The sequence below is a fragment of the Phyllostomus hastatus genome, unplaced genomic scaffold, assembly GCF_019186645.2.
Source record: "Phyllostomus hastatus isolate PE091 unplaced genomic scaffold, TTU_PhHast_1.1 phas_contig_58, whole genome shotgun sequence".
NCBI classification, from domain to species: Eukaryota; Metazoa; Chordata; class Mammalia; order Chiroptera; family Phyllostomidae; genus Phyllostomus; species Phyllostomus hastatus.
The window spans coordinates 27362133-27381656 of record NW_025333916.1 but is presented as its reverse complement, the minus strand read 5'-3'; the positions used below and the strand labels follow the sequence as shown (position 1 = coordinate 27381656).

Below are 19524 nucleotides of genomic sequence, written 5' to 3'. Positions count from 1 at the left end.
CTCATGAAAAGAATAAAACTAAAGTTTATAACTTCCAAACAAACAGAAGAGAGGAAAAAAAGAAATAATAAAAACAAACATGCAAACATTTCATCAATATTGTGGTAATGGTTGCACATCTCTGTGAGCATACTAAAAGTCGCCAAATTGTACACTTTAAATGGATAAATTGTATGGTCTGTGGACTCTATCTGTATATAACTGTTACCAAAAATCCCCTAAGTCCAAAAGAAATAAGAAAACTATGTTTTAGTTTCCTCTATAAATGCACTGATCCCTAAAAATGGGACTGATTACAATGTGGCAAGCATAATTGGCTTACAAAAAACACACAAAAAATAGTGGTAGAAAGTAGAGCTTGCTGAAAGTGCAAATATTTTCTTGGATACAAACAAACTCAAGGTTTAGAATAACAGGAGGTAGATAACCAAATTCAGATAAATGCAGGTATAAGTCAAAATGCCAGTATGACTCAATAATATTAGAAAACAGTTTTTCCCTTGACTTAAAGCTATGCTTCTAGAAAAAAGTAGTAAGTTTTGAAAGCAAGAACACATAACTGATGAAAATTCTAATCACAATTAAGTTAATACAAAAATTTTCATTACAAACTCCACTTGCTATAAGGCATTGTTTCCGAAAAAAAGGAGAAGTCATAACAGGTTCATTTCAAAAGCTCAAAAACCATGATTTGAAAGTAGTTTCAATTGTTGCCTGTTCCAACTAGAAAGGTTCACTAAGCACATACGGAGAAAATGTTACCATTTTTAGTCACCTTTCATTTAATAAACATTCAGACTCATGAATATAATCATTATTCTTCTATAACTCTATGGAAAATTAAAAGCTCCCATGCCAAAGGAGGAAAGCCAGAGCATATTTAAAAGGCTTCAAGGAGCACTCTCCTGCTAAGCACCAACATGATTCCTTCATTTACATGCTGTACCCAAGATGGGTAAAGGATATGCTTACTTTTTCCTGAAAACTATTAAACAACCCATTTTACATATTTGCATTGTCCTGAGGACCCAGCTACACAACCAAGTCCCTTGCTATCTATCTGGCAATCCCGATGATTTCCTAGAGAGTTTGTATGAGAGACATTCAAAGGGCAAGTTCAGAGTATATTGAATTGACAGTTGTACAAAAAATGGAAAATCAAAGCTTTCTCCCTAATGAACACACTAAAGAAAGAATTGAGGAAGTGAGCAACTGCCATGGGAAAAAGAAAAGACAAAGTGAACATGATGTTAAAAATAAATTTACTATGTACAAAATATCATTTCCCACCATACTACTGACTAATCAGAATTAAGCAACCCTTAAGAAACAGGACAAGATTAAAATTAAATCATTAAATTGGACATGTTTTTTGTTAAAAAAAGCAATAAAGTGGAAAGCTAGTAAAACATTTAACATAGAAAAATGCATAATAATTCTATTTGAACAATTAATAGTTTATAAACAAAATTAGAAATTATTATGTGCTATGCACTCCAATCATGCCTTATTTTATAGACTGTATTTTAAAATAGGTATTCTAATAACTGTCAATTGATAATTAAGGCTTTAACAGAGTAGATTCCATGAAGTCACAAGATTATAGTTACTAATTTATCCTAAATTTAACAAAATTTTGTGTTTTACACATTTCATTATCAATATCAGTTGATAACTTCAACTATCACCATAATAGCTAATTTCAGGTGTCATTATCAACATTAGTTCAATGTTTCTGAATGAAGGCAAAGTTAATTTAAATAACTTAAAATTATCTTGGCTAAAAGAAAATGGAAAATTAAGAATTAACTACCTTATAGAATTGTACCCCTGAAGCCTATATAATTTTATTAACCAATGTCACTCAATAAATTCAATTTAAAAAATTAACCAATTTTAAAAGGGCTGAGGCATGAAGCTGACACCAGAATTGGTTTAAAATCTGTATATGAAGATTAGATACATTCTTGCAAGTTTTCTACTCTTTCCTCCTCCACACCCAGCCTCCAATTTTGTTCTCTGAAGAAATGCAACTAGAGAGGCTCAGTTTTGAGGACACCCAAGGTCTGAAAACAGTAGCAGTAAGCTACTCTCCCCCCACAATTGGGCTTTTGGGACTCTTGCAATTAGTTAAGCAACTGTTGAGTGTTTTTCTGGAGAAACAACAACAACAACAAAACCAATGACACTGACATATTTGCCTCCCCTGGGAAAAAAGTCAGCCAACAACCAATCTCCCCAAAGGAAACTCTCCATCAACAAGCCCTAACCAATGCAAATAATTCTCTCAATTAGTATTTTTTCAATATGAACAGCCAGCCACGGTGGCTCAAGGAAAGAGAAAGCAAAAATAAATGGGGATAAGAGTGCGTGTGTATGCACTTGTAGCAAACGTTCTCATATACGCCAAACTCTTTTCCACCTCATTTACTTACTAGTGTTTATTATTTGCACGTGCTGTTTCCTTTCCTTAAAACATTCGCTTCCTCCTCCAATATGGCTGATTGCTCACCCTTCAGAGCTCTTAAATACAGTTAACTTTGTAAGAGAGACTTTTCTACCACCTTATGTGGTTTCTCTCTCTCTACCCTATATACATATCACACATTAAAATTATGTTTTTGGGTTTTTTAAAAATTTTTCATTGTTTTCTCTTTTTAAATTATGTTATTGTTGTTCAATTACACTCAATTACAGGTGTCTGTATTTTCTCCCAACCCCTCCCCCCCTCTTTGGGGTTTTTAATTATTCATAATCTCTCTCTAGAGTGAAAGCTAAGTGCTTAGAATTTTATCTGCTTTATTCACTGCTATGTGATCCCGACGACTTACACATAGTAAGCACTCAATAAATGTTGATGTCTCAATGTATGAATGTAAATGCAGCTATATGGTATTTACTGGAGAAGATAATTTTTATATGCCTTAAAATTATTTTTAATATTTTTCCTATTCTTTTTTCCAGTCTTTGCACAGCAGCCTATAAAGCCCTATATAAATCACTTAGTCTTTGTTTTCTCAACATCTTTATTATCAATACATGGAGAAAAAAATTATTTTTGAAGGAACTCTTGAAAAGTTACTGCACCATTCTAAGTGAATCTTTCAGGCCCCCGACCCTATTTGGAAAGTTAAAACCCGGAACTCCAGAAAAATGGACTAGTAGGCAAGATCCCCTAAAAACTTCATATACTTTTGCAAGATTTATAATTCATCTTCTTCTCACTTAATAGTGTTTTTAAGGATGTACAGTCTGCTAATTTAGTTCATGACATAAAGAAACTAACCATCAGGAGATAAGACCAAAGATACTGGAGATAATCAAACAAAAATAAGGTAAAGCAAAGAAATAAAGGAACTGCTTTAAAAAATTCTGTCAAGCTAAACCTAGTATATATGAACTTCCCATTAGTAAGTTATTAATTTCTTGATTTTAATTTCCTCTTTTTTTTGTATAAGAGGCAAAAATATTGTAATTGCCATGAAGGGAGAACTTGAAAAAAGAAAAGCTGTAGAAAGCTAGTTTAAAGGAGAGATTGGAAATTTGGTTTTGTACATGTGAAGTCTGGGATGCATGGAGATATCAATTAGACAACTCAATACACAAATAGAGTTTGGTAGAGGGGCCAGGGCTACAGATGTATATCTGGATATAAATGGTGCTTAGAGCTATGTAGGTGTACTTAATGGTGTCGATGGTTCTTAAAATCATCAGAGTGAATGAGATCACTAAAGGTAAATGGAAGTTGAGGAGAAACTGTGAGTGAAGTCGGTAAAATCCTCAAACATTGCTTTTTCTTATCCTAGAAGGACTTTTTAGAATTATTTCTATTAACATTTCGTTAACATTGGGCTATTATTAAGGTACTGAGAATTTATAAAATTAAAAAAACTATTTGTAGGAATGTTGGTCTTTGACCAGTTTTGGGAAGATGGGTTAGGAAGGATGTAGCCAATTTAGTAAATACTGTCCCAAAATAATACAGTGTAAAAATTTAGCCAAAAAAGAGGAATAACTCTTTTTTATTCCCCAAATCTCATTTCTTTTTTACTCTTTCAATTTCAGTCTTCAAGAAATCCTCACCTCCCAACATCAGAACTCAAAGATTTTTCTTTTCACTGGCATCCAATTCTTTGGGTATGTAAAAAAGGAAAGTGAAATGCTAATTCAAACGGTTCTCCAAAGCCTTTGAGAACAGGAGAGAGAAGCGGAATTGAATTTTTTCCCACCCATTTTTCACCGCTTTCCATATATTAGCACTGAATCACACACACACACATGCAAACAACTATCCTCCACGCCCCTGACAGGGACATTTTCAAATCTGAGCGTGTCACTATTATGCTTAAATTTCTCCAATGCCATCTCAATGTCATCTCTCATATAAAGAAAACAAAAGCTAAACTTTTTCACTAGTTTTGTTCATTTTTTAAACATAAAAGAAATGATGCTTTATGAATTTATACTTGGACTCTTCTTCATGCAACTTATTTTACTTGCTTTACTTTATTTCTTGAAAAGCTTTCTATGTCCATATATTCCTGACTGTTGTTGCCTAATGTGGACATACTTGTACCTATGTACAAAGAGAATTCATTGGTTTTAATAACTAAAACAGAACAAAAGAAATCAGTTTAAATACTCACCAACAGGGAAATGGTCACTTCCACACCATGGTGCTAAATTTACAAGCATGCACACAAAATCTTTCATGCTCTGGCCCCTGCAAGCTCTCTGACATTATTGCATATTATTTTCCCCTCTGTTTTCTACATTTCACTTCTTTTCCTCAAACTCACCAACGTTTTTATCTATTTATTCATTCACACTGTTCACGTAGCTGTTCACAGCACCATGGCACTGAATGAATTTCCACCTGTTCAACTTCATCTCTTATAATTTCTCACCCATACTTCCCCCCTAAAAATACTGAGCATTGGGTTCCTGAAAGGAGGCCACTTTCTCTCTCACATTTTCCATGTCGTTGAACATGAAGTGTCTCCTTCTTGAACGGGTATCTATCACTTACTCAAATCCAACTGAACTTCCAAGTCCCTGATCAAATACTATGCCCGGGATGAAGTTACACTTGGATTCTCCTCCATGTAAAAGTAGCTGCTGCCATCTCTGATTCTACTACACTTTGTCTTCTCAGAATTTGGCTTGAGCCTCACATACAGTCAATAATAGCTCCAAATTATTACCATGACTCTCTACCAGGTGCCTAGCACCCTACCAGGTATACCAAGTACTCACACATATTATATCATAACACTACACCGTCCTACAAACTCAGAGAGCTTTGTTATTCAGCTCCAGGTGGAAGGGGTGGGAGAAAGTTTAGATCACTCCAAAGACCACTACACCAACATGCAACAATATCTACTGAATAAATATTTGAATAGTTAACATGCTCCTCAGAATGACTACTTGATTTTGTATAAAGTTAAATGTTCAACTTTCACTTTTTATATGTATGCAATAAACAATTTGAATTAGTAGATAAAAGTCATCCCACAAAAACTCCAGGTCCAGATGTCTTTACCTGTGAATTCCATGAAACATTTGTGGAAGGAATAATACTGATTGTACCTGAACCTTTGCAGAGAATTGCAAAGGAGGAAACATTCTCTAAGTCATTCTGTGAGGTCAACATTACTCTAATGCCAAAACCAGACAAAAACATTATAAGAAAACTACAAAACAATGTTCCTCATAAATATAGATACAAAAAGATATCTACAAAATTTTGGCAAATCGTATCTAACAATATAATATATATATATGACCAAATTGAGTTTAATCTAAAAATGCAAAGTTGGTATAACATTCTAAATTAGTTAATGCAATTTACCAAAATAATTAAGCTGACAAAAAAACCTACTATGATAATCTCAATAGATCCAGAGAAAATATTGGACACAATTTAACAGCCATTCTTCATAAAAACTCAGCAAACTAGGAATGGAAGAGACGTTGTCAGCCTGACAGCCCCACAGGAAACATCAGACTTAATGTTGAAAGATGGAACGCTTTCCCACTAAGATCAGGCACAAGACAAAGATGTCTGCTATTACCACCTTTATTCCACAATGTACTAGACAGATGTTTTAGCTGGAGAAATAAGGCAAGGAAAAGAAGTGTCATTCATAATGAAAAAAAGTAAGACTATCTTTAATATCAGAAAACATGGTCACCTTTGTAGAAATCCATTAGAATCTTTTTAAAAGCTACTAAAATTAATAAATAAACTTAGCAAGGCTGCAGAATACAAAATCAATTGTATTTTTATATACTGGTGATAAACAATTATAAAATGAAATTTTTAAAGCAATGCCACTTACAATAACACCAAAAAATAGGAAAAAGTGTGAAAACACTGAAAACCACAAAATACTGTTGAGAGGAAATAAAGAAAAGCTAAATAAAGAGATATACCCTATTTGTACATGGGGAGAATCTGCATCGTATGCAGCCAGTTAACTGGGTCCAGCCCAAACTCAACACAAAGTGACAGCACCAGGGGACAGAGATGACTGGGGCATCTTAGTAGTCGGCCTACCACAGTCCCCAATATTATCAATGTATCTGCACATTATTTTGTAAAGATTTTATTTTATTTATTTTTGGAGGGGAAGAGAGGGAGAGAGGTAGAGAAATATCAGTGTGTGACTGCCTCTCACACACCCCCCACCAGGGACCTGGCAAGCAACCCAGGGAATTGAACCAGTGACCCTTGCTGCTTCACAGGCTGGCACTCAATCCACTGTGCCACACCAGCCAGGGCAGTACATTATTTTTACTGAACACCCTTATAATTCCTCTAAAGGGACTTTGGAGACAGACTGTATGGTTTAAATCCTGGGTCTTCTAATTAATGTGTGATCTTGCCAATCATTTAGCTTCCCTGTACCTCAGTTTTGTCATCTATAAAATGGAGATAAAGGTATGTGAAATTATAATAATTACATATCTGTAAAGCAGTTACATATTTGACATATAATAAGCAACTGCATAGATACATCCATAAAACCATTATAGCCCTGGCTGGTGTGGCTCAGTGGACTGAGCGCTGGCCTGCAAACCAAAGGGTAGCTAGTTGACTCCCACTCAGGGCACATGCCTGGGTTGTGGGCCAGGTCCCCCCCAATAGGGGGAGCATGAGAGGCAACCACACATTGATGTTTCTCTCTCCCTCTCTTTCTTTTCTCCCTCCCTCCCCCTCTAAAAATAAATAAATGAAGTTTTTAAAAACACATTGTAAGTACCAAACTTATTATTCCTGAAAGTTAAGTGCTTATGAAAACACATCCTTCTTTGAGTTAACTATTTAGTGATGCCTATTACAAGCAAAGCACAATTTTAATCAAGGTGTGTACAAAGATATTTACTAAATTGCATGTATTTAGTCAACCTTAGGTACTGAGAGAAAAGTATCTTCTTAGTCCCATTTGTAATTAAAATGTAACACACAAACATGGGTAATGACTGGGATGACCATAATCCTGTTTCACCTGGTCCTAGTTTGTGCCTATTGTTTAGACATAACTGTTGATGGTGCTCTTTCACACTCTTAAAAGTACCCTACATTGCACAAGAAATTAAGGTCACCCAAGCATGTCATAATCCTAGATTGGAATGGAAACAACTAGATAAACACATCTGGGTAAGGAATCAATGAGCCACTGACCAAGCAAACAGAAACTGAAAAAGGAAGAAGGGTGATGGTAATGGGTAAGAATGACAGAGCCAGAGTGGTAGAAAAATAATAAATACTTCAAAATGTCCAAATACCAGAATTAATTCATCCACAATCTGAATTCAAGATTCCTCTGTGGCCTGTAAACCTAGCATATTCTTAAAAGCTTAGTAATAGTTCATAAAAAATTTAACTGGCATTTCCTTAAGGATTAAAAAAACTCATAAATGCATACCAAATAAATGTTAATGTACCACATTTAATTTTCCTTTCCTCTGTTTTAATATATAATCATGAAGCCAGTATATAATTCTGATAAATACATCTTTAAAAAAATAAGAAAACTTGTTTAAATCTACACATTACAGGCCAAATTTTAGCAAGAAACTATTTTTTATAGATATTTTTAATATCCCACCTGAAAACATTAGTTGACTTTGGAAATTCTAATCCCTTTAAAATCCAGCAGCATCAAAGCAAATAGTCGTGATCTCTTAAGAGGATAAATAGGTTCATTTTAATTAAAAAACTAAATTTGGATTTGGTGTACAATTTTTGCTTCTATATTTTGAGACATAGTTATGGGTCCTATGTATTTTGTTAATAAGAAACTGGAAGGGAAATATGACAATGGCAGAATATCCTATTAATAAAGGAATTCTTAAAGATCTATATCTTAAATTTTCAAGAATTTAGTCTCATAGAAGGAATGAATTTCTGGCATATGTTTCAATCTGGATGAACCTTGAAAACACTACACAGAGTAAAAGAAGCCAGTTCCAAAAGCCTGCATATCACGTAATGCCATTCATACAAAAAGTCTGGATTAGGTGAGGCTATAGAGACAAAAAGTAGATTAGTGATTGCCTAAAACTGGAACTTCAATGGTGAAGACAAAGGAAATGAGGATGACTTCCTCTGGAAATGATGCAAATGTTTTAAAATTAATTATGGTGGTGGTTGCACAACTCTGTGAATACACTAAACACCAGCAAATCGTACACTTAAACTTGGGTAACTTGCATGCTCTGTGAATTATGTCTCAATAAAGCAGTTACCAAAAAAAAGTATTTTAGGTTATAATGCTTATTTGAAATATTCACTATTATATATTAATATCATAAAGAGAGGAAACATGATTCCAATGCAAACAGTAGATAAAGTTGAAAATGTGTGCATTTGTGTGTTCACGTTAATGGCTCAACTTTGATACAAGCATACTTTATGTCACTAAATTCCTACTGATTTTCAGACTGTAAATGGATCTTTAAAATATTTTTGCACAAAATAAATTTAGAAATTCACTTGACTTTAAATTTGTGGTGGATATTTCCTGAATTCATGGGGAAATATACATAATTTTAAAATAATCTATAAAATTGTACATTTTTATTCCTAAATAGCTGTTAATTTAGTTTCTCAATAGGAAGGGTAATCTGAAAGTTTTATAGCAAGTGCAACTTTTTAAGTGTATACATTCAGTCCTATTTTATCTTCTTAAATTCTGTTTCCAGATTTTCAAGTACAAAAATATTAATCATTTTTAATATAACCTAGTTATATATTGTCACTTCTATTATTTTTTTAAAAGTTATTATGAAGCTGATTTAGGCAAACACCAATAATCGTCAAATAATCCTAATAAGTCTACTCTATATAAGCAATCTGTCTGTTACTACTACTGATATTTTAACTAAAAACATCACAAAAATGGAAGATCAGCTTCATTATTCCACTATGAATGCTTATTTATTTCATATGGCCATATTTCCAGAAATGTGGCCTCATTACAGCACTAACTCTGGTATTCCAAGCTAAGATGTCAGCTAGTTGACACACCATAGAGAAGTACCTATTTATCACTTTAGAAAGTGACATGAAACTGCTTTTTGGTAGAGCAAAAAGTCAAGATCCAATAAAGCTAAGAGAGTAGCATCAGCAAGATGATGAAATAGAAGATGCCAACCTTCATTTCCTGACAAAACACAATTAGGCTACCATCCACAAAGAAAAAGAGCCCTGGGAAGGTTCAGGAGTGCAATTAAGCACCTACAGCAACATAATAGCACAAAAAGGGGATAATAATTACACAGAAAGGCTCACTGGGAAGATCGGCTTAGTGGAGACGTCTAGAGAGAACTAAGAACAAAGAAAAAGGTGAGAACCACAAGACGGGTACCATCGTGATCCTCAGTGGTCTGCTCTGCAGAGGACTCTGGCATCCTGTGCCCCTGAGGGCCTCAACAGCCCTCACAACAGCTGCAAACTCCCCAGCTGCAGCTTCCACAGGGGAGGACCCCATAATGTGAGTAGGCATGGGCCCCAGCAGCCTGCTCCACAGAGAACAGTGGCTGCTTTCACACCAAGGTAACCAACAGCCATCACTGCTGCAGACCTGGGAAAGAAGACGCTGCTGTGTTCACTCCATGAAGGATCTGCTGTTGTGCTTCCCTGGGATTACGGCTGCCAGCACCTTCCAACCCTGAGCACACCTGACTCCAGAGCCACAGTAGTTACGCTGGCTCCCCACTCCAAACTCCGGCTCCAGGGCCACTCTGTATACACCCAAGTCCGGACTCTAGCCCTGGGCCCGCTCCACACGTACACGCGTCTCGCAAACCAGACCCAACACCACTGTAGAATAGCCAGCACCCTGGGCCCAAGAGCCGCTGTTGCTGTGTGCATGCCCATGCTTCAGACTCTGTCTTCATGGCCACTCCACACACCTGCATTTCACATATCACTGTCACTACAGGGTAATGAGCCATACCGTAGAGCTGCTCTCACACTGCAGGCACTGGCCCTCCAGTCCCTGGCTCTAACACCACTCCACAGGTACCTGCAAGCTGAACCTGGCACCAAGAGGCATCTCCTCCACCACAGCATCTCCCCTGGGAGAAGAGATCAGGTGGTCCCCAGCAGCCTTTGCTGCTACAACAGACAGCTGCAGCCTGGCTCACTGAGGATTCCTGCAATCTTCCAGTGCTAATCTCAGCTGATAAAGCTGCATGAAGACTATAATGCTGGTAATTTTGCATTTCTTCAAAAATTTAAAAATAAAACTACCACCCTGGCTGGTGTGGCTCAGTGGACTGAGTACCAGCCTATGAACCCAAGGGCTGCCAGTTCAATTCCCAGTTGGGGCTCATGCTAGAGGCAACAAGGGTTCCGGGCCAGGTCCCCAGTTGGGCACATGCTAGAGGCAATCAATGTATCTCTCACACATTCATATTTCTCTCCCTCTCTTTCTCCCTCCAGTCCCCTCTATCCAAAAGTAAAATAAATAAAATCTTTAAAAATAAATAAAAATAAAACTACCATATGATTTACCAATCCTACTTATGGGTAGTATATCTGAAGGAAGTGAAATTAGTAAATTAGTACCTTGAAGAGATGTCTTTGCACTTTCAAGTTCACTGCAGCATTATTCACTACAGCCAAATAAGAAAACAACCTAAATGTCCATCAACAGGTGAACAGATAAAGAAAATGAGGTGTACTTATGATCCAGTGGTTTTACTTTTGGGTGTATATCCAAAAAAACCCAAAACACTAATTTGAAAGAATATATGCACCCCTGTGTTCATTGCAGCACTACTTACAATAGCCAACCTATGAAAGCTACTTACAATAGCCAAGCACTACTTACAATAGCCACCCATCAATAGACAAGTGGATAAAAAAGTTGTGTTACATATATACAATGGAATATTACTTGGCCATCAAAAAGAATGAGATCCTACTATTTACTACAGCATGAATAGACCTAGAGGGTAATATATTAAGTGAAATAAGTCTGTCAGAGAAAAACAAATACCATATAATTTCACTTGTATATGGAATGTAAAGAACAAAATAAATGAACAAACAAAACAGAAATAGACTCACAGATATAGAGAACAGATTGAGGAGGTTAGGGGGCTGGGTGAAAAAGGTAAAGGGATTAAGAACTCCAAATTGGTAGTATCAAATAGTCCTGGGGATGGAAAGTAAAGCAAAGGGAATATAGTTAATAATATTATAACAACTATGTACAGGTGGGTATTAGAAATATCAGGGGAATCACTTTGTGAAGTATATGATTGTCCAGCCACTATGCTGCGCACCTGAACCTAATACAAAATAATAATGACTGTAAAGTATAACTGAACAATAAAATTTAAATAAAACTATATTTGCAGTAAGCTACCTCTAAAAAAATAATGAAAATGTGAAATATATCTATTACGTACTATATATATACACAATAAAAATACTGAATTTTTCAGATTGTAAGATTCACCAGACCATAATACGCACCTAGGTTTTAGAGGAGAAAAATAGGAAAAAAATTTTTGAAGCAAAAAATGTGGTAAAATATTTAATAACATAAGTAACATAGGCCACCGCCCCGCCCCACAGCGAGCCGGGTAAGCTACATTTGAACTATAAGATGCACCCCCCTTTCCTCCTAAATTTGGAGGGGAAAGTGTGTCTTATAGTGTGAAAAATACGGTATTACACAGTCATTGTAAGAAAAAAAGTATTGTCATTTGCAACACCCTAGATGAAGCATGAGAGCATTATGATAAGTAAAATATGCCAGAGAAAATCAAGAACTGTATGATCTCACTTACATGCAGAATCGTAAAAAAAAAAATTGAACTCATAGAAACAGAATAGAATGGCAGGGTTGGGGGGGTGGGGAAAATGGGGAAGTATTAGCTGAAGGGCACAAACTTTTAGTTACAGGATGAATAAATTCTGAAGATCCAATGTGCAGCATGACTACAGTGCCTATAACTAATAATTCTGTATGTATACTTGAACTTTGCTAAAACAGGTGATAAGCGTTCTCACATACCCCTCAAAAATAAAAAACAAGGTAACTATGTGGTGATGGATGTGTTAATTAACTTGATTATGGTAATCAGCTCACCATGCACATGTGTATCAAATTATCACATTGTATACTTTATGTGTATACAATTTTGTCAATTATACCTCAATTATTTAAAAATAATTGAGGTAAAATTACCTTGCATAACACTATATTTTATATATACTTATATATAAAAATAAGCATAAATGTATATACAAATTAAAATATATGTATATATAAAATTTAAATGTGCTCTTTGGTGTTAATTCAATATTTTTGGCATCATATAAAACACCAAATTTTTTTTACTTTATTTTCTCTCTGTGTAGTCACATGATCCTACAGAGCACAGTTTGTTTTACATTTGCATCAGTAAAATGAAACAATGAAATATCATTTGCTAAGAGGAGATAACATTTTGAGCTTTCACACTTTTTTTCCAAAAGTAACTGTTATTACCTAAATAACTACAGTTCCAAATGGCTTTCTGCTTAAAATATTTAAACCCCTAGGACAAAATTAGGCCTAGTAGAGATAAACATATCCATCAGTTTTTCTCTGGAATTCTCCATAAACACATTATACACTCCGTCTAGTGAGCTGGCATTTTGAGCAAATGTAGATCACAATCTTACCTCTACATGGTGGAGTCATAACTCTGAATATGTTCATAAGTGAGTTATATGAAACAATTTTCAACACTAATATAAAATCATCTATGGAATTCTCAATTATTTTTACTAAAAGTAGCAGTATAATTTAAATATATATTCTATTCTACAAATCAAAAATTTATAAGGAGGAGTCAAGCACTGGTAAACTCCATGCTTACAATAAAAAAAAAAACCTAAATATTAGAGATGATAACTATCTCCTTTGGATAACTCACTCTGTGGCCCTAATAATTCAAAACTATTTGTAGACTTTTAATGATACAAGATATGAACTCTTTAAAGTACTGGCCTGCCCTGGCCGGTGTGGCTCAGTGGATTGAACACCAGACTGGGAACCCAGAGGTTACTGGCTTAGTTCCCAATCAGGGCACATGCCTGGGTTGCAGGCCAGGTCCCCAGTGTGGGGCATGCAGGAGGCAATCTCATATAGCAATGTTTCTCTCCCTCTCTGTCTCCCTTCCTTCCCCTCTCTATAAAAATAAATAAATAAATCTTTAATAATAAAAAAAATACTCTCCTATTAAATCCTGAGATCATTTCTAGTGCTAGTCTGACAATTAGGAGACAAGTTTACAAAGACAATTTTATGTTCAAATCTCAGACATCAAAAAAGCACTACAAGCTCTTACTGAAGCAAAGAGCTCTTCAGAGGATCAAAAACAATCTGGGCCAATTCAGAGTAACAAGTCAGACAGCCAAATGTAGCCAGTGCAAAGAAAGAGTGGCTAACTGCCCAGATGTATTTCACTACTCCAATACTTACAAATGTGCACTCTTGGTGTAACTTCTGTCACTTGATGCAAAAGTTTAAAACCCAATGCAGACACAATAATAAAAATGTGAAGCATCAAAAGCCCACTGGGTATTACCTTTATATAATACCCAGGGGGAGGAAGGGCTTTATAAATATAAATACAGAAGCCAATGTAAATATCTGTGATCATTTTGTTAACCATATATAACAGACATTTTCCTTTAGTAATTTCATTGACGCTAATGATATTCATATATATCTTTGACACAAAGGTTTCTATATTTGTACAATTTCTAGTATATTTTTAACTCCTCAAATATATTTGGGAATCATTCCAGACCACAAGACTCTGAGGAATTGCAGAATTTATCAGACTGACATGTCAACACGTGTGAATACAGAATTCTACAATTTTGTTTCTATTCAGCAAGCATATCATAAACAAAATTTCCTGGTTTATGATGTCAGGTAGATGAAGGCAATTAAATAAGTCTAACTGTAAAAAAAATAAATAAACTCAGAAACTTTAACTCTACAACTCTGTTAAGAGAAATTATTTTTTTAAAGCTTAACTCACTCAGGATTCTGAGTCTAAAAATTCTAGTCCCACATACTCCACACTCCCTCCACAGAGTTCAATGTTGAGTCATGAGCACACCATAGAAGAAGTGTAAGTTAAATACTGCCTTGCAAATTAAAAGAAAGAATCAAGACAACAAAGCCTATTCCGTTTAGGTACGATGGAACAATGTTTCCATTCTGCTTATTGTTGTTTGTTATTACTTCTTGTTTTCATTTTTTAAATGGTAATAAGAGGTCAAAAGACAAACATATCTTAAAATGATTTAAGCATACTTCTAACCAACCACAGCTACAGCATAAAAAACAAAGACAGTATATATAATATAGAAAAAAACAAAAATTCGAGTCCTGTTTTTTCACTTATTAGCTAAGTCATCTTGAGCAACTTCAGTATTTTGAACCACTTTCCTCATTTCTCACGTGGGAAAAATCATAACAATATCTACTTCACAGACTTGTTAGAGAGTAAGGAATAAAATGTATCTGAATGCAGTTTTATAAAACTTTGAAAGAAATACACACATTCATTAGGTTCTCAACAAATAATGTTTGCATGAGACACAAGCTGTTCAACATACAATATAATGAAGCTGCTTCTTTACACCTCTTAATTAAAATATTCTTGATTAAATAAACATTCATCTAAGTAAACTGTGTAACTACAGACATTCTCCTTTTTAACATTTGGAAGTAGGAATAATTAATATACTTTATAACCAAGAGTGATGACCATCATTATTTTTAAAATATATTTTTTCTCATCCTTTTTAAAATCTTGCATTTAGTATGCATTGTGTTTAATTAAAAAAAATATATGCGCTTCCAATTAAACCTTATGAACAGACCTTAGTAAAGGGTAAGATATTTATTAAATGTCTACCTCAACTAAACCTTTTTTCTTATTTGACGCAAACACAATAATAGTGTAATATATTCTTTCTCAGGGATGTATAATAAATTACCATTTTGCTTTCTCTATACTCATTACCTAAATGAGTATAAATTTGATAGAACCAAATATAGTTACAATATCAAGCACAACAATCAAAGGTAAAATACTTGCAACAAGCCATACCTAGTAATAAGGACCGCATTATCGTGGTGGGCAATCCCATTTTCTTGAATGATGTTTCCATCACTTTGCTGGGAGAGAATGGATTTCTGCCATTTACAGAAGCTATCGAGGGACTTGTCTGCATGGTGGTTTATCTCCAAGTTTGGCTGCAATACAACACGCATACCAGAAATGTTCCAAACAAATTACTAAGGTCAGTTGTTAAAACTTTTGAAACCTAAAGTGGCACTATAATTAGAAGCAGTGGTTTCTAGGAATAATCTCTTGCCAATTTTTATCTCTGTAATATCTGACCTAGAGCTAATTTAGTATATTATTGAACAAACATTCTTTCCAGCTCTAGGTTTAATGATCATGTGAATATATGTGATTATCAGCATATAAAACCAACCAAAACCACTATTAGAAAGTCTGTCATGGAAATGCTCACTTTTATACTGAAACATACAGCTAATATACATACATAATGTTAATGTGCCATAAGAGGTATATTCCTGTAAACTATTTAAAATTTGCTTAAATTATTAAATGCTTCCTATTGAAAAATATATTCAAACCAGAACTTCCTAAGAGGAGTAATAATAAAATACAGCCTTATATAATGCATAATTCTGTAGCACATCGTTTAAGATTTTAGATATATAAAGTAACTCATCCTTACCTGATCATCTGTAAGAACAATTAAGCGGGCCACTATAATATTCACAACGTTTCCTAGGCTGGAATCACGGTAAAGTTTGGCAACCTGACCTCCAGAAAATAAGAAAAGACACAAAGTCAGACAAAAATCATAGGGTAATTGATTTTTTGTAAGTGCTAAAGTAATTTTTCATTAATTTAATCACTGTATATATAAAAATAAGTATTTTCATCCCATGTCACTTAGAACAATGCCCTCAAGAAGCCTCAGTAAAAAGTTTTTTATATAAATCTACCTCAAGAAACAGTTTCTCCTAAGATGAACTACAACATAGTAATTAAGAGGTTGAGTTGATGTTTCAAGTTAAAAGAAAACTCCTTAAACAAGATTTCACATGACCAATTCAAAAATCCTATTATCTGAAAATGATAGTCACCTTTAAATTTATTTTCCCTGTAACCAAAACATCAGTAGATCAAGTCTTCCTCATTTTAGATGAGTGAATTCTTAAAGTCATTATTTCACAGTAAAAATCCATAACCTTCATCAAAACCCACAACAAACTATTGTTACAATCTCATATAGAGGGATCAAACTTACAATATTCATCACACTCAGAATGTAATGTTCAATGTCTTTGCGGCCGTGATAGCCCACCATCATTTTGTCGGCCACCACCAACGTCTCCACGAAGCGCTCGGAGCTCACGGACCTCCTCTGCCTGTGCGGGCCGTGCGGGCCACTGACCGGCAGAGCGGAAGGAAACGCAGAGGTGTCATTCAGCCACCAAGGTCTGCCGTTGCCGACAAGGTCTGCGGTGAGAACAACGAACCAGTTCAGACAGCTTCATTAAGTACATTTATTTATTTACAGGTCTTTCACTGAGACGTGCTCTCATAAATTCTCTAACGTATTAAGAGTTTTCCAACTGAGGGAAGTAAACGAGGAAATGCAGTAGCGAGAAAAATTAAAGTCCTTAAAATTTTCGAAAGAATTACATTATCTGAAAAAATTAAACATTCAACTGCTCATGAAAACATAATAAATTGAATGAATAATTTAATTTAAAAAGTTTTTCAAATGATTCCATATTATTTCAGTAATTACTTTAAAAAGTTAAAAACCCAATTAATTGCTTTTTAATTTAGAATAGGTGTTTTAAAAAATGATTTAAATTTATTTAAAAAGCAACAAGAGCATTAACTTTCTAAACAGCCTATGACACTTCTGAACAACATTAATGTTGCAAAAATCTATTCCTAAGATGAACATTTATTTTTAAAGTAAAATGCTTTTTTAAATCACTTTTTAAAAATATTTACTGTTAGAGAGCGGGGAGTGAAGGAAGGAGAGAGAGAGAGAAACAACCATCCGTCGCCTCTTGACTGTGCCCTGACCAGGGACGGAACCCACAACTTTTTGCTTAGCAGGATGACACCCAAACAACTGGGCCACACTGGTCACGCCTTATTAAACTACCTTATTTAGAGCAATTCTACTGTTCTAGAAATCTCAATTTTAAAAAGCTGTGAATTACTTTTTTCACTTAATTCTGTTGTCTACAACTCTTTATACTGACTACCCAAAGTATTCCTTTTCCAAATCCTACAGGTAAAGGGCATTAGAATGATTCCAGCATGATTCAGTTTAAACTACATTTCAGTGTGGATTGCAGTTTACTCTTGGTTTTCTAGACATTTGGTTCTTCGGCACACAGGAAACCGTTTAGTGCTGCAGCATTTGTGAATACTTGTCTCATTTATATTCTCATCATTTATCAAACGCGAGCAGGTACAGATCCTCTGCATACCTCACTTATGTTTACTTACATTGAACAGAAAATCTTTCGAGCCTCCACTTATTAAACAATTTAGTGAGGAAATACTAAATTAACTTACATACTTGACAGAAAGTGGCACTTTCTCTATTTTTCTAACTTCTTCAGCCTGCCCTTTTAAAGAATTACTTTGGGAGAAGTTATAAATGTTAAGAAATAAGATTAATAATGACCATGAAAAGTATCAGTGACATATTTTTGAAACTCACATAAGTTAGTGTCTTATTCCTAAATGTTAAGAGAAGCAGAAGCATACAGCTTTCATTTCAGTAATATATCCCGAATACAGCCTGTAGGTATTGCTCTGTGCCCATTTGTGACAGACAAACTCTTAAGGTGGCCCCCAGGACCTCTGCTTCCTAATGTACACACCTTTGTGTGATCTCTTTCTCCCTTTAGTATGGGTGGGACCTGGGACTTGCTTCTAACCAATAAAATACAGCAAACGTGATCATATGTACATGATTACATGTATATCAGTACTGTATATAATTATGTTACATGACATTGTAGTCTTTCCCTTGCTGGCTTTTCCATTCCTCTGACTGGAAAATATTCCTCCATAAACATGTATAAGAAAACTTTTCCTCAAAACCAAATATATGGATATCTTTGCCATTTCAAGTAGAAGCAATCAACCATGTTGGTGAATCATACATGGTAAAGAACAGACAGTGGCCTCTGGCAGACCACCAGTCAAAAAGTGAAAGCTGTCAGTCCTACAACAGCAAGGAAATGAACCCTGCCAAGAACAATGGAAGGAGAGAGATCTTCCCCAGTCAAGATTCCAGATGAGAACCGAGCCCTGGTTGAAGCTAAGTAAATAACCTGTCCATGCACGGGCTCCTGGACCACAGCAACTATGATGTAATAGAGGCAAATTGCTTACGCCATGGAATTAGTGGTAATATTGTTATGAAACAACCAAAATCCTTTCTGCATTTTAGAACTCCAATTTCTCCTGCTCACTCTTCTGTGATCACAAAATCACTCACAAATTGAAACCATGATTAGTTTTCCATTCCTCTGACTGGACAGCTTAAATATCTAAAGATAAGATTTATTTCCCTTTAATTTGATCATTTTCACCTCTATGATTCAGTCAATTTCTCCTTATTCAATATTTTTACTTAAAGTGTTGTGAAAAGAACACATATTGCTGAGCCAAATACACACTTAGCAATGCTGCTTCTCACTTAATAGCATTCAGTATAAAGTAACTGTTGTTATCAGCATCGCCATTTTCACAATTTTAAACTTTTTAGCTTTTTAATTGTTAGTTTGCTTAGCTATCACTCCATTAGACATATGTATATATAATGTCTTTTTGATGGGTATTCATAAATTAAAACAGTTCTTAGAAAATTTATAGCCTGATATGCATATAATATAAACATACAAA

General features: G+C 34.9%; 1 protein-coding gene across 1 annotated transcript in view; it reads right to left on the bottom strand.

The window, feature by feature from the left end:
• The window catches only part of ADAMTS6 (ADAM metallopeptidase with thrombospondin type 1 motif 6), a 238208-nt gene that overhangs the window by 194061 nt on the left and 24623 nt on the right, over window positions 1-19524 (bottom strand). Inside the window, exons 5-7 of the mRNA XM_045848398.1 lie at window positions 16886-17097; window positions 16307-16390; window positions 15646-15791 (exon numbers count right to left, since the gene is read on the bottom strand). Of these exons, the coding sequence (XP_045704354.1) occupies window positions 15646-15791; window positions 16307-16390; window positions 16886-17097 (442 nt within the window). The remainder of the gene's footprint in view (window positions 1-15645; window positions 15792-16306; window positions 16391-16885; window positions 17098-19524) is intronic.